Genomic DNA, 15,214 nt, shown 5'->3' with positions numbered 1-15,214 from the left:
ACTGTTCAGCTAATGTGTGATTTGAATTTTGTTTTCAAGTGAATAAACTGAAGAATAGAATGAGCCCCTTTAAACCTGGTAGACTACCCTTAATTTTTACCAATTTAAATATTAGAATTGTAACAGTTTTGTTTTAATAAAACTGGTCTTTGTAATTGTCTACCTATTATAATCAGAACTTGTCTAAATCTGTGCATTGGACACCATCTACAAGGATTTGGTGCTAATTAGGTGCATTGTCTGTACAGTAGTTTTCAGCATAGGTTAAATTCAGTATATTAGATCTTACTGTCAGCATGAATAATACTATTCTTTTGTTTTAAAACATGTCAATTTCTCTTAAGCTGTCATTCTTTAATATTTAATCAGTTCAGATAAATACATTTCATTTGGCCTTAACTGTGTCACAATAAGATAACAGATAGGAAATCTAATAAAATAAATTGGTTAGGTTAGCCAGAAGTTAATGTTTCAGAATTTAGAATGTGTAACTATATTTTTCAAAGTAGATGTTGGTTTAGTATGTGACTCTCTGAAATAGACAATTTGTGAAGGAAAGCTAATAGCTTTAGTGGCTTGAAGAATTGGTTTTCTCTCACTTATTTCCCTCAGTTGCTGTGTTTTGTTTATCACAGGATACTGTTCTGAAGACAACTGCATGTAAGGGTTACATCTGTTGTGTGTTCAAAAGCTAGTGGTGCAAAATGCTGAGGTGGGCTGGGGTGAGCTGCACTCTGGGATAACAAATTGTCTTTGCATGAGGGCCCTGGCATATACAATCACTCAGAAATGTGGGTTAGAGAGGCAGAAGAGGTGAAAGATGGGTGATCAGAGTGACTGAAAATTATTATTCCTCCACCTTGTTTCTTCCCCCCTCCTTTTTCTTTTTTCGAGTCATTTAGTGACCTGAGGTGAAATTGACAGAAATTGACAACACACGCTGCTGCTGGCAGCAGAGTCACTGCAGTTGCTCCCTAGACATGAAAGGAGAGGAAAAAAGAAAAAAAAAGAAGCCCAAGTGTTTTTCTCTAAACATAACATATGTAAAGATAATGGATTTGTTTAGTTGATAGTACCCCCCTTTTTCCTATAGAAATGATTGCCCCACTGCAGTTCAGAAAAAAAGGAGAGATGATTTTTTGTCTCTCCCTCTCCCTTTCCCTGCTGGCACAAAGAAAACGTGGGTTGATACCATTTTTATTGTTCTGCTGGGGTGGGTTTCAGACCTCGCATTAGCATATTGAATGTCTAATTGAATTCGGGGGCTGTGTTAATCATCTTGTTTTGTTTAGGGGCGGTTGGTGAAAAGTGCCAGCAAGCGATCGTTTTGGCTTGGGGTTAGCGTGGTGCTGCCACCCCGAGAAAAGAAATCGAGAAGGGGGAGGGAGCTAGGGAAAGGCGAGTTGACTGAGTGATGTCTGGAGGGCGAACTCGTGTGTCTCTTTGGTGATGTTGTGTGTTGCTGTACTGAATCCACCCCTCTGCCGGAGCTAAGGCAAGAGTTGGAGGGATCTGATGCTGCCGTTTCCAGGGTGAAATTTCCAAAGCTGATCACTAAAAACAACAAACACCCCCCCCCAAAAAAAAAAATCCCAGAAAAAATAGCCATCAGAACAGAAGATCCGGCATCTCCCGGTCCAAATGGCATAACCCAGACAGACGTTTGAGAACCATCTACCTTTAAACTAGCACACACACACGGGGGGGGGGGGGGGGGGAGGGGGGAGACACTACAACTAACGACAACCAAATTTTTTTATAAGAGGGCCAGAAACAGAGCCGGTATGGAAAAAAAAAGAAAAAAAAGCCTCCCCCTCTTCCCCCGATGAGTTTTTCGCAGTGCTCTGGTGAGGCTCGGAGGTGGCTGGCAGCGCAGGAGGCGGCTGCTGCCGCGGCTGGCGGGGCTCCGCGCCGCACCGCGCTCTCAGCACCGCCGCGCCGGACAGCTCCGCGCCGCGCTCTCAGCACCGCCGCGCCGGACAGCTCCGCGCCGCGCCGCGCTGCCCTCCCAGCACCGCTGCGCTGTGCCCGCTCCCGCCCGGCTGCGTCGCGGGGCGCCGCCGGAGCCGGTCCTAGCCCACAACAAGTACATCTCCGCTGTCCGGGAACTACCCTGCACTCTCCCCTCGATTAAACTGCGTTTCCTCCTTACGGAATTGACCGTCAGGCGTAATTATCTTTTTTTTTTTTTCCCTCTCTTCTTTACAGGAACGACTCTTTGGGAACCTGGTCCACCCAGGGATGTAAAACTGTGCTTACCGATGCATCCCATACGAAATGCTTATGTGATCGTCTCTCCACCTTCGCCATTTTGGCTCAGCAACCTAGAGAAATAGTAAGTAACAAAGGGGGAAAAACACAGATATAATGCAGAAGGCAGTAGTGTCTGTGTCTGTGTCTGTGTGTGGGGGGGGGGGAGCTGGTCAAGCTTTCCTCTCAGCTATATTTCAGACATTTCATTGAGGAATTGTTTAATATTCCAGGTAGGCAAATATTGCTAGTCTCCTGGTGTCTACAGTGGCTCAGAGAAATGAATTCCAGATTCTCTGATATAACTAAATCCTAGTGAATTTTGCATCTCCTCAAACTCTGAATTTTTCAGAGAAAGCTATCTAATTGTGATGCAAATGTGTTGAAAACTTTTGTATTGAATAATTATCAACTTAACAAGCTTTTTAAAGGCTGCAAGCCTTTTCAGGGGAATGTACAGGGCTTTATTATTGCTCTTGGTATGAAAACCCCAGATGCTGTAGTTAAACAGATTGCAGATCTGCATTGGACATTTTCAGCACAGATTTTTTATGTAGTCTGTTGACATGATGTAAGAAAAATAATCAAGTTTTCACAAGAAAGAGGGAACATCAAGTACATAAACAGCCACTCAGTATTATTGAATTTAAAATAGCTAAAAAACAAATATTTGTGAAGTTATCCTGCTAAGACAATAATTTCATCTTCCTGGTTTGAGAAGTGTAGCATCAGACTCTTTCTACAGCAAAGTAGATCAGTTTGGAAGAAAGTGGTTGAAATAAAATGTTACTTTCAGCCCAAAATCTGGCCTAAAAGTACATTGGTCTTATTGGCTTGGGTAACAAATGATATCTTGATAAAATGCAATTTGTAATACATCCCTGAGGCTTTAAACAGGAACAATATCCTTTCAAACTTTTAGGTCTAAATCTTTTCATATATGTTAGCAAATACCATGTCTATTTTAGATCATGTACACATATACACACAAAGGGAAGATCCTAACTGATATCTCAGAATAATAGTTTCTTTTATGGCATGGAAAGCTAGCTTGTTTTCAAGGTCATTTATTTATTTTCATTTTTTATTAATACACTGAATACAGATAAAATAATTCTAGATTTCCAACTTCTTTATGGAAGGCTTATGCTACTGTTGCCATAGATATCTTGCCATTCCTTCTAGATGATCAGAGGCCCAAGAAAATTAAGTGTGGGAGAATAGTAGATTGAAGTTAAAGTTATTAAAAGTCAGAAAGTTTGGTAATTCTGGAAGAAGCATGAATCAAATTCTGGGACAAATTAGCTGATGATCTTTAATATATTATAGTCAAATCAAGTTGTTTGTTTAATACACAATTCCAAATATTGCTATTTCTCAAGAGAAATAAATCTTTTAATTAATATTAACCAGGGAGTACTTTAAACATGCTAATGTCATAGTCTCCTGTTACATTGTAATATTACTACTTTCTTTATCTTGCAAAATATTATGCAGGTATTATTAGATGTTTTAAAGCTCAAAAGCCTCTGGGGAGCATATCAATAATTAAACAAATCTAAGAGATGTAGATGGATCAGTTCTGGGATTAAGCTGATGTCTGCTTCATAGGTAATATTAGTGAAGCTATCTGTGATAGAGTGGCTGTTTTATTCATTTTGCTTTTATTGTTCTTTTTTGTTTGTTTTGTTTTGTTTTGACCTGGTGGTTTAATTTTTAGAGGATGGTTTTCCTTCATGGTTATTTTTTATAACCTACAGATCATGGAATCATCTGGTACACCCTCAGTAACCCTAATTGTAGGCAGTGGTCTTTCATGCTTGGCCTTGATCACCCTAGCAGTTGTCTATGCAGTGCTATGGAGGTATGTAATGGATTTATAAAGTTGAAAATGAATATGTAATTATATTTAGTTGGATTAAAAGTTAAAGAGACTATTAGATACAACATTTCTCATTGGGGAAAAAATCAAAATGTACTGCATGTTTCAATTGTTAAATCTGTTGATGTGATTCATTAGTTTCTCTCTCTTGGCCTGCTGGTGATAGTATAGCCGACTCTTCTCTTTCCCTCCTCAGTCTGAATAATATTGCTTTTTCAGTGAGGTATACATTAAAAAATAAACATTTTACAGGATTCTTCTACAAGGTAAACTGTTACTCAATTCGTGTATTTAATGTAATGCTTCTGCACTATTCTTGGACTGCTTTTCCTCCATTTACATTATAAATTGAAACATTTATTTGATTAAAATGACATATCAAAGTCCCACAAGTTTCTGATTTAGGGAGGTTCAATCAATTGTGTTTTTGAGTGAGAGTTTATCCACTTCTATTGTAAATTTCAATGAAGAACACAAAGTGAAGTACTCTCAAATAGTATAGTGGTACATTCCAGTAATGGACTTTATTTCTACCATGAGTTCACTATATTAAAATATTAGAGGGAAACAAAAGTGCAACAGATGATCACAGAGAAAAAGAATTTGAGAAATGATGAGAAATAACATGATTTTTAGTGTGGAAGAAACAGAAAAGTGAAAGGAAATGTTGCATAAAGTAATGAATATTAAAAAGAAGATGAACATGGGTTCTCTTTTGTCTTTTTACATAATAAAAGTAAAAGCAAGTCTGAAGAAACTTGCCATGGGAGAAAATTGTAATTTTTAGAGTAATGTAAAATCAATAAGTAAAATTTTGCTATTAGAATATAATACTAATATAAACAGCCTGATAATTTTACGCCCTTCTCTTTCACTCTTTCTTATGTAGCCACAGAGACTCACAGTATCAGACATATATATAATAAATACAGAATATCTAGTTACATAAGTTACAATAAAAAGAGTATAAGAATTATCAGTTCTTGTCTGTCAAAGAAGCTGAGAACGAGAGTATTTCAGCATATAATTTCCATCTTCTGAAGAATTATAGTGTTATTTTTGCACTCCCTGAAATATTTAGCACTTGAATAGAAAGACTGTCATGCTCAAAGGAAGTGGTCTTCTCCACTGTGGTAACTTGCAAGCTGAGAAAAGGATATATGATGTATTATGAAGGACCTAATGCAAGTTCTGCATCCAGCTGAAAAAAAAGATATTTCAGATAAATCTCAGTGTTCTATCAGCAAGATCTTTTAAAAGTAGAATGACCACTGAGTGGCCTGTCATTTAACTCTTTAAAATTTGCATCAAACAAGTTTCTTGAGAGCACATTGTAACCCACCATCTTGCACAGGGAGAAAATAGGCAATGGAACTTATATATGTGATCCACTGCTTATTTTTATAAATTGGGGATGGATAGGGGGGTGGAATTTGGTCATTTTTACCCTATACCTGTTTTTATGTACTGAAACACTCACATTCCATTTGAATGGCAGGGTCTGTCCATAAGAAATTTTATGACATAGAAGTGATATGAGGAAGAAGGGCTGTGTGAGCCTTCTTTTGTGGTTTGTTGATTTGCCTCCCCAATTGAAAATTCAGACCTGAAAAACAGATTAGATATCAGTTAACTAAACAACTTCCTCTCCCCCATCTCCTCCCCTTTCCCTTTCCCTTTCCTTTTCCCTTTATCTTTTCCTTTCCCTTTATCTTTTCCTTTTCCTTTTCTACCAGCCAATAGTAAAGAAGGGCTAACTCTAGTCAAGTGGCAGAAAAGCTAAAGTCTTCCTAGGCTGAGTCAATGCTATGAGTTCCTGGTCTTCTGGAGCACTCTATGCACCCAACTTTTACCCACTAAGATCCTTTACAGATCCTGGATGCTCAGTGTCAGGATCTGACTCAAGTGCATCAAGAGCAATGAGTAAGAAAGTAACAGCATACTGACTGTGTAGACACAGGCACTAGCCTTTGTGTGTTTGTTTGCAAACGCACAGACTTGGCCTAATGTCATAGTTGTATTTTTAGGAAAAATATGGATTGTAGTATCAGAGTTATTCTGTCTTCTTATCTGGAAAATTTATTGTGTATTACTTAACTTGGTTGGTGAGCAGAAAGGACTACAATTTATTTTGTGTCCAAAGCTCAGCATCTCTCATGGGTGCAGCACCCTTTGTTAGGTCTGCCTCAAAGTGTCAGCCATGGTTGTACAGCTGAGGAGGAGAAAGCAATATTAACTAAGCTCTACTGAAAAATATGTAGTATAGACCATAGGATATATAAATATATGGCATGGTTTTCAGAAGAACTGGGCACCTTTAGCTTTCATTTACTTTAGTGGCCAACATTAATGATTAGCAACTCTGAAATTCAGGTCAGTAAGGTACTTGACTTGAAACATCATTCTCTCTCTGTGCTGTAGCATATAAAAGGCTGTATGTAGCAAAATGAGAACGTTTGCATCTTGTAAAGAAATAGGTGATAAGAGTATTTGTGCTTTTTAATCCTAAGCATCCTTGTAAAATGCATATGGTAGGTTGGCAAAAGAGAATGTGTGATTCTCACTGCTATAATTATTAGCTTCTATACAGACATTAGCTATGTTTGGCATTAAGTCTTACGAAGATGAAGATACTACCTCAAGATATTGCCTTTTCGTACAAATTATTTTGTAAATGTGGTCTATCTTCAAGATTAATGTTATAGTTATCCCAATAATGTGTTTAAGAATGTACTGCCGTGGTGTCATAAACCAGCCTGCATCTTAAATATGCATTGTGGAACAGATCTTTTGTTCACAAAAATCACGGTTCTGCTGAAGTTGGTCATTGTACCTGGTCAATGCTAGTTGTGGACATCCACAGAGATGAGCAGGGAGCAGTAGAAATTACTGATATGAATGCAGGCAATCCTGTTATTATCAGTGTGATGTCAGAACAATCTTTCCAACAGTTTTAAAAAGAAGCATTGATAGAATCTTTGCTAAAATATGCCAAAATACTAAGAGGGAATTGTAGAATATCTATCCAAATATCACAGTTTCTATGTTTATAATGTGATAACTCACTGGCACTCTCTTTGAGCACTTGAAAGAGAGTGCTTATCTTTTAGAATATCTCCAATATTTCTGAGAATTGCATTAAAGCTTCGAATCATTTACTACATGCTTTCCTTTCAGAAAAAAATTTACCCTTTATTTGTTTATTTCGACAGGTACATCAGATCTGAGAGGTCAATAATTCTAATCAATTTCTGCCTGTCTATTATCTCATCAAATATCCTTATCCTGGTTGGACAAACTCAGACACATAATAAGGTATGATGGCTTGTATCAGATTTGCATTTAAATACTGATATCTTTGTTTTATTTGTGTTTATCTTAAAATAATTACATACGTTTAGTCCTATCCTCATAGGACTTGGCACTTTTGGTAAAATATTAACAGGCAAAGGAAAATATTTAATGTCTTTTCTAATCATTTTCTCCCCTCCAAAAATCCCTTTCAGTATTGTTCCCTCTGGATAAGCTGTGTTCTCTGTGGTAGACTTATATGTTTTATAACTAAATTTCAAAGAAAAAAAGTTCAAAGACTCGAAACATCAAAAGCAGAAATCCTGGTTCATTATAATAGTTGTCATAGGATTGTGCTACAGTGTTTTTTTCTTTTTATTAACACACTGGTACTCGAAAGGCAAGTAGAAATTGTTTAGAAGTTAGAGTACTGCTCTTGAAAATGTGCACACACAGACATCATAATAAGGCTGGCTGGATCCTGTACAGCTGTAGAACTGCTAAATCTCTGACTGATGTGGGTACATGTAAGTAGTAACCTTGCAAACCTTACTTAGTGATATGTTCCTGCTTTATTAGTAATCTGTTCTCAGACTCTTTCTGAACATACTCATCGTTTGTCCCTTTCCTGGAAGGCAGGGCTGTGTCAGTGTTTTGAGGCATCACCCAGTACCTAGTGATGCCAGGCAACTTTTAGAAGTGATAATAAGTAGTTGTTTAAAATTAATTATAGCTACATAATAGCTTTGAATAGAAAATAGAACATAATTGGTGGATATGACTGTATATGACTGAATGCTGTTAAGTTTTGGAATGAGCAAATACCAGTGAAGTAATTTCTTATCAATTGTGTTAAACTTGGGAATGCATTGTTCATGTTAATTTTTTCAGTATTGAATGTAATAAGTGCATCATTCTGCTATAAGATTACCGGTATTTCTATAATAAATTATTTACTCTTTTCAAATGAGTGCTTAGAAGTTTAGCTGCCAGAAGTCTCATAAATTCAATGGGAGTCACATATCTTGTAATTTGAAAAACATAACCAAAACACACATCATCATTACCAACACATAATAAAATTGTTAAAAATAAGATATTTCTTGATATACTTTAAAGTTTTGAAAGTGTGTAAAGGGGCAAATGTATAAAATGTGGATTTGCAGAAGGAACCCATATGACTCCCACAGACTTTATCAAGAATTATGCAGCTGAAAATTCAGGAGAAAAAAGTCAGAAATGTGCAAGTGCCAATAACAGAGGAAGTCAGAAGAAGGGTTAAGCCTCTTTGGAATTTCCACACTGACATGCAGAGTCATATGCACTACTTTATTATGCATTTCAAGGAGAAATATCCTTCAGCAGCTGAAAGCTGCTGTGTGTATTGCCACTGTAGAAGGCTGTTCAGATTCCGCAGCTCAAAAGGATAGGGAGGAGAGGGGACTAAGGGAGATCCTCAACTGTAGAATCAAAGTTTCAGGGCATCATAAAGGCCATCTTTGGTAATATGCTTCCTGGCTATGTTGGCAGTCTGAACTAAAATATTCCCTTAATCTAGCCTATTTTTATGAATCTTAATCTGCCTGCACTCCCTCATTTCTGCTTCCTGAACTCCTGAAAGTACAGAGATATTATGTTGAGTTCTTTGGGAGAATGTAAGATGAGATGTTCAGATGAAGTAATTAACAGAAAAAACAGGACATCACAAAATTTACATTTTGAATATGGCCAGAAAAAAATGGCTCTAAAATACCACTTTCTACTACACTTGTCTTATTTTTGAGTCCACATTTTGTTTTTGATACATGTACCACCAGAGAGCTGCTAGCCAGGGAGTACCTCTAATGGATCACAGGCAGAATACATTTTTTATAACAAGGAAGATATTGGTTGTTACAGAGCAAAAGTCTTTTGATTGCTATGACCACTGACATGTGAATATATTGTAGCTCCAAGAGAGTAACCTGTGAATGCACCATCAACAAAATGGCCAGCTAAAGCCAGTGTTTAGCAAATGGTTAGTCAAATTAAATCAGTGATACCTAGGTATGATCTTACGTATCTTTCTGAGTAGGGACACATTTTGGCATCAGATGTGTTTGAGTTAAAGTTCTGAATTCTTTATTCTTTATTTTCAAAGTTCATATATGACCAGAAGAAGCCAGTGCTTGACTTGAGTCCATAGATGTAGATGACAATACTGATATCTGTAGGATTTTTTTTTTCATTTTGCTGAGGTGGAAAATTATATCTGGAAATGGGAGTCTTAGAACAAAGAGCTGTGCCTCTAATTATGGTTTAAGATGAAAAACATTCTAGATTTGTTTCTGAGTTTGTATTATTTACTAGAAATCAAAACAATTTGTAGGTTTAGAGTCTGTTTGAAAGTTTTGGGAGAAATCTTAGTGAATATTTTATCAAGAACAATGCTATATTCAATTCAGCAGAAATTGTTTTCTGAATAAAGACTGAGGAGTTGTTTTATGGCAAAAAGATGAGTTCTGATTTTGTAAAATGTCAGAGAAAATTAGAGAGATATGATATGCCAAGTTTGAATTTTTATTTATTCTGTTCTATTCTCATTCTTATGCCCATACTATTCCAATAGTATTTGGGCACCTAGTTAGTGTACCTATGATACTGCTGATATTCATGAAGTTGAATAATGTTCCTTTTCTCATGTTTTGGTTTGGTATTGTTTTTGAGTTTAAATCTTCCCAGGTCTATATGTGTCTATATTCCATTTGAGAATGGGGTACTTGTAATCTCATCAAAGCTGAATTCCAGTTTAAACTTGAGCAGTGTGTAAATTAAGCATAATGAAGATGTGCTTATAACAGACAACATATTGTCGTTCTGTTTGCAATTTGTGTTTTTCTCTGTTTGCATTAATCACTGCACCAACTACTTTTATTCATTTCAAAGCTATTCCATCTCCAGGAAATTTCTGTGGTTCATTTATGCGCACACATTGACATTTTTGACAAGGAAAAAAATATTGACTCTCTTAGTCTGTATAAGTGTGGGTTTTCTGTTCTTTCTGTTTTAAGTACATCATAGCTACTTAACGTGTTAGATCTAGCCCTACTCCTTTAAGGCTGAGTATATCCTTGATGTTTTTTACAAAAGCTTCTTTTGTGTATGAAGAACTAGTGAAGACTAAGTGAGTTTGAATGCTGCATTCTCTTTGGTTCAAGTAGACAAATGTGTTATGCATTCATTGAAGGACACAGCTGAGAAATGTTCTGCTGTTTGCAACATGCTTTCCAAAACTTGTCCAAATGCAGAACTTTATTAATGTCTTCTTAAAGCATCAAAGTATATGAAAGGTTTCTGTTCGGTTAGATCCTGTTTGGACATACAGGTCACTGAAGGCTGAATATACCAGAATATTATGAAATTAAATATGCATCTTGTTAAAATAAAGTTAGTGTTGTACTAGGTATGAGAAGCATATTAATTTACTTTAGCATTTCCTTCTGCGTTTTGGTTTCTTTTCTTAAGTAAAACTTGTTCAGTGTTAGATGTTAGCCACGTAATTTTATTTAAATTTGAGGAGACCTGTAATGCTACTCTTACACTGGAGATAGTCTTTTTACAGCCAAATTAAGTTGTAATGTTTAAATTAAGTTTTCTGAAATAAGGGAGGATACCACTTTTCATGTATAACCTAACTTCTCTAATAAATGTTATTTCTCAAATACTACAAGGTGTCCCTAGCATACACAAGCACTATGTTTTTGGTTTGAAGAGACTATCATCAGTTTTATTTGGGGAAATAGTTATCAGTGATTTGTAGGCCTCTTAGTAATGTAGCTCTATATTTTCTGTTTCCTAATGTTCTTCTTGCCTTCAAGAAAAATGGTTGTATTTCTTCTATATGTGGACTTTTGACACTCAAACTATAAATCTTGATCATGCTTCTGTACTGATTTAATGAGTAGACTGTCTATTGCCAGTAAGTTATTGATTAATATTATGTGGATTTTTTCATAAATTCTCTTTCCGTTCCCATACACTTGGAAAATACCTTGTTTTTTTTCACAGTTATGCCATAAATAAAAACATGTTAGCTGTATGATGTAAACAATTCCTGTTTACCTATTTTCCCTGTGAAGAAAACAAAGCTGAATTTAAAATAAATGATAATGAATTTAAAATAAACAATTTAAAATAAACAATAGAATGTATTATACAGATGGGAAAAAGTTAATTATTTTCTATATTGTTTCTGAGTGTTTAGCAGTTTGTTACTGGAGTTTGGGTCACTTGAGAAAAACAGGCATATTTTTAGAAATGTCATGAGCCCCTGTACATTTTTTTTAGCCCTAGTGAGATTTATGTATGCCTACCAAGGGAAGATAACAGAAGATGTTAGAGCACAAGGCAAGATATAACAGCAACCTTACCACCTTGATATTCTCTGTCATCCCTGTTTAATTGCAACATCCAGTCTATTATGCTTACTATTACATTTCGAAATTAATCTCTTAAACCATACCTGAAAAGTTATGAGTACAGCAGGAATTTTCAGTCTGCTCCCCTTGACCACCTACTTAAAGCATGTAACATAAGTAATTGCTAGTTTTGATAAAATTATTGCAAACAAGCAAAAAACAATCCATAGAATTTTGAATGTGATAGGATTAGAGTTTTCATTAAATAGGTTGACTGGACAAAAGTAACCCCATTGTGTTCTTCTTTCTTTTCTTTTCTTTTCTTTTCTTTTCTTTTCTTTTCTTTTCTTTTCTTTTCTTTTCTCTCTTCTCTTCTCTTCTTTTCTCTTCTTTTCTCTTCTTTTCTTTTTCTTTTTCTTTTTCTTTTTCTTTTTCTTTTTCTTTTTCTTTTTCTTTTTCTTTTTCTTTTTTTTGAAATAAAGGTTTTAGGCTGAAAGAAGCAAATAGGTGTGGAAAAGAGTTGAGGCCACAGTTTCACTCACACCCCCATAGCACTGTGAAGCATCTGACTGTGTAATTAGGGTTCCCTCAGGTTTTGAGGAAAGGTGGGTGGAGGGCTTCCCTGAGAACCCTGCAAATGTTCAGGTGGTATTAATGCTGCTTCTAACCATGTTATCTCTTGCCCCATATCTGCCACTGCCTTACAGATGAAGGCGTTGTGGCAATATATCTCCTAGGAAACAGCAGGGGAGACCTTAAGAGCAGTTGGAATGAACAGAGAAATGATGCTAACACAGCATTAAGGTTGCGTTAGAAAATCCATGAGGAAGTAGGGAATTTAGTGTCCCAAGCAGTAGCATTCCATAATTCAGATCTTGCCCTGAGAACTTCAGGGGAATACCACCCACTTAAACAGCTGAAGTCTGATCGAATATGTCCTTCTGTTTTTGCCAGTACCCAGCTGCCAAATTAACACCTTCTCTGCCGATTTTCATCTCTTTCTTTGTATGCAACAACTTTTTGAATGGCTGATTCAGAAAGTCACTGATATGCATCAGCCGTCACAGAAACCTACCAATAAGTAGGTCAGCAGTTAGAGTGCACTGTGCCAAACACCTCTGACTGCTGTGTATTTGGGAATTCAGAAACAATTAAGTGGAGAGGAGCCCACTTAACTGAATAACTATTAAAGGAGTAGGCTCATTTAAGCAACACTACTTCACTGTGCCAAATTCTGACAAAACCCGTTAACATCAGTTGAATTAACTACCTACTCTTAGATTCTCAAGAGAACCTCTGGGAGCAGATCTTTCTTACCCAAGATCAGTAAACATTGTCATTCATGCTACTCTTACTTGCCTCAGAGGAGAAGGTAACATTCTTCTTAAAAGTGCCTGCCAGTCTGTTTCTCAAAATACATCAACTTTATCATTGTTTGCTATTTCTAAACAAACCAGACATTTTGATTTTGTGAGGGTTACAGGAAAAAGACTCAGTAGAAACTGGAAGAGTGTGGTCTCTGCTTCTATCCTCAGAAACCTTTTATGAGCTCTGATCTATTTTAGTATCACAGAATTGTTCAGGTTGGAAGATCATCTAGTCCAACCTCCTGCTCAAAGCAGGGTCAGCTGTGGTTGCTCAGGGCTGTATCCAGTCAGATCTTGAAAACCTTCAAGGGTGGAGACTGCACAACCTTCTAGGACAACTTGTTTGGGTGCTTGACTGTCCTCATGGCGAAAAAGGTTTTCCATATATGTGGTCTGGACCTCTCTTGTTTCAATTTTTGCCCATTGTGCCCCATCCTCCCACCACACACCACTGTGAAGAGCCTGGCTCAGTCTTCTCAGTGACCTTCCCATAGGCACTGGAAGGCTGCTGTTAGGTCCCCCTGAAGCTGTCTCTTCTCCAGGCTGAACAAGCCCAGCTCCCTGACCCTCTCCTCACAGGGTGTGTGCTCCAGTTGCAGAGTATCTTGGTGGCCTTTGTTAAACTCACTGAAGTTTATCAACATCTTCCTTCCATTGGGGGGCCCAATTGTATTAGACACAGTAGTCTAGATGTGGTCTAACAAGTCCCGAGTAGACGAGGATAATCCCTTCCCTTGATCTAGCGCTGTGCTCCTGTTGATACAGCCCCAGCTGCTGTTGACCATCTATGCTGCCAGGGCACGCTGCTGCCTCACGCTCAGCTCGCTGCTTACCAGGACCCCCAGTCCTTTTCAGCAGAGCTGCTCCCTAGCCGGTCAGTCCCCCGCCTGTATTGTTGCAAGGGACACTTCCTTCCCAGGTGCCAGACTCGGCATTTGTCCTTGCTGAATTCTGTGAGGTTCTTGTTGGCCCATCCCTTAGCCTGTCCGGGCCCCTCTGGATGGCATCCCTGCCTTGAGCATATCAACTGGTGCCCTCCAGTTTGGTGTTATCTGAAAACTTTATGAGCAAGGTTTCCATTGCCTACTCCAGGTCATTGACATTAAACAACAGGTCCCTGGATAGACCCCTGCAGTACTCTGCTTGTTATTGGCCTCCAGGTAGAGTGCGACCCATTAACCACTACATTCTGAGCCAACAATCCAACCAGCTTTTTACCCATTTGGTTGTTCATCCACCCAGCTGTGACTGTCTAGCCTGGATACAAGCATATTGTGGAAGCTTATTTTAATGAGCTTTATTTTAAAAAGCAAAAGCAGTACTGTTTTGGGAATCCAGAATTTTACCAAGGTTTACCTGTGGAAGAACAGAAACAAGAAAGGCTGTTGTGCCTGACCCATGAGTCACACCAGTGCCAGTTCCAATGCTTCTCAGCAAGTGAGGATTTTTACTGTGAGGGTGACAGAGCACTGAAACAGGTTGCCCAGAGAGGTTGTGGAGTCTCCTTCTCTGGAAATATTCAAAACCTGCCTGGACGTGATCCTGTACAGTGTGCTCTAGGTGACCTTGCTTGAGCAGGGCGTTTGGACTTAGATGATCTCCAGAGGTCCCTTCCAACCTCAGCCATTCTGTGATTCTGTGATCTTCTCCCACCCACCTGCACAAATACACGCATATGTGCATGCTGAGGGATATTGCACAGCCACAGTGTACTCCCTCTTCCCCGGTTGTGGTGCGAGGCTTGGTGCTGGCATGTGTGCCTCTGCTGTCCTTTCTCAGTGCAAAAAAGAAAACTCAGAAAGACTCTACTGAGGTGACCCTCTGCTGTTCCCAAAATGGAGGATTTTTCTCCTTCTTCTTCAAGACCTGTTTAGAATTGTTTCTTCCCTTTTGGAATTCACCCCTACAGCCCTGAGGAAAATAGCCTATTCCCTCACAAACACCTGTTTGAATCATTTCAGACAATCTGTTGATGACTCAAGCAGCTATTTTGGGATTCACACCTTCCTTCCACTTCTCTTCAGTTT

At 37.9% G+C, this 15,214-nt stretch overlaps 1 protein-coding gene across 1 annotated transcript in view; it reads left to right on the top strand.

The window, feature by feature from the left end:
- Positions 1-15,214, top strand: part of ADGRB3 (adhesion G protein-coupled receptor B3) — a 468,945-nt gene that overhangs the window by 363,327 nt on the left and 90,404 nt on the right. Inside the window, exons 18-20 of the mRNA XM_067294133.1 lie at positions 2,209-2,335; positions 4,011-4,114; positions 7,345-7,447. Coding sequence (XP_067150234.1) covers positions 2,209-2,335; positions 4,011-4,114; positions 7,345-7,447 — 334 coding nt within the window. The remainder of the gene's footprint in view (positions 1-2,208; positions 2,336-4,010; positions 4,115-7,344; positions 7,448-15,214) is intronic.

This window comes from Apteryx mantelli, chromosome 3 (assembly GCF_036417845.1).
Source record: "Apteryx mantelli isolate bAptMan1 chromosome 3, bAptMan1.hap1, whole genome shotgun sequence".
In the NCBI taxonomy this organism is placed as follows: Eukaryota; Metazoa; Chordata; class Aves; order Apterygiformes; family Apterygidae; genus Apteryx; species Apteryx mantelli.
The sequence above is the reverse complement of the archived record's forward strand: the minus strand, read 5'-3'. Positions and strand labels throughout refer to the sequence as shown.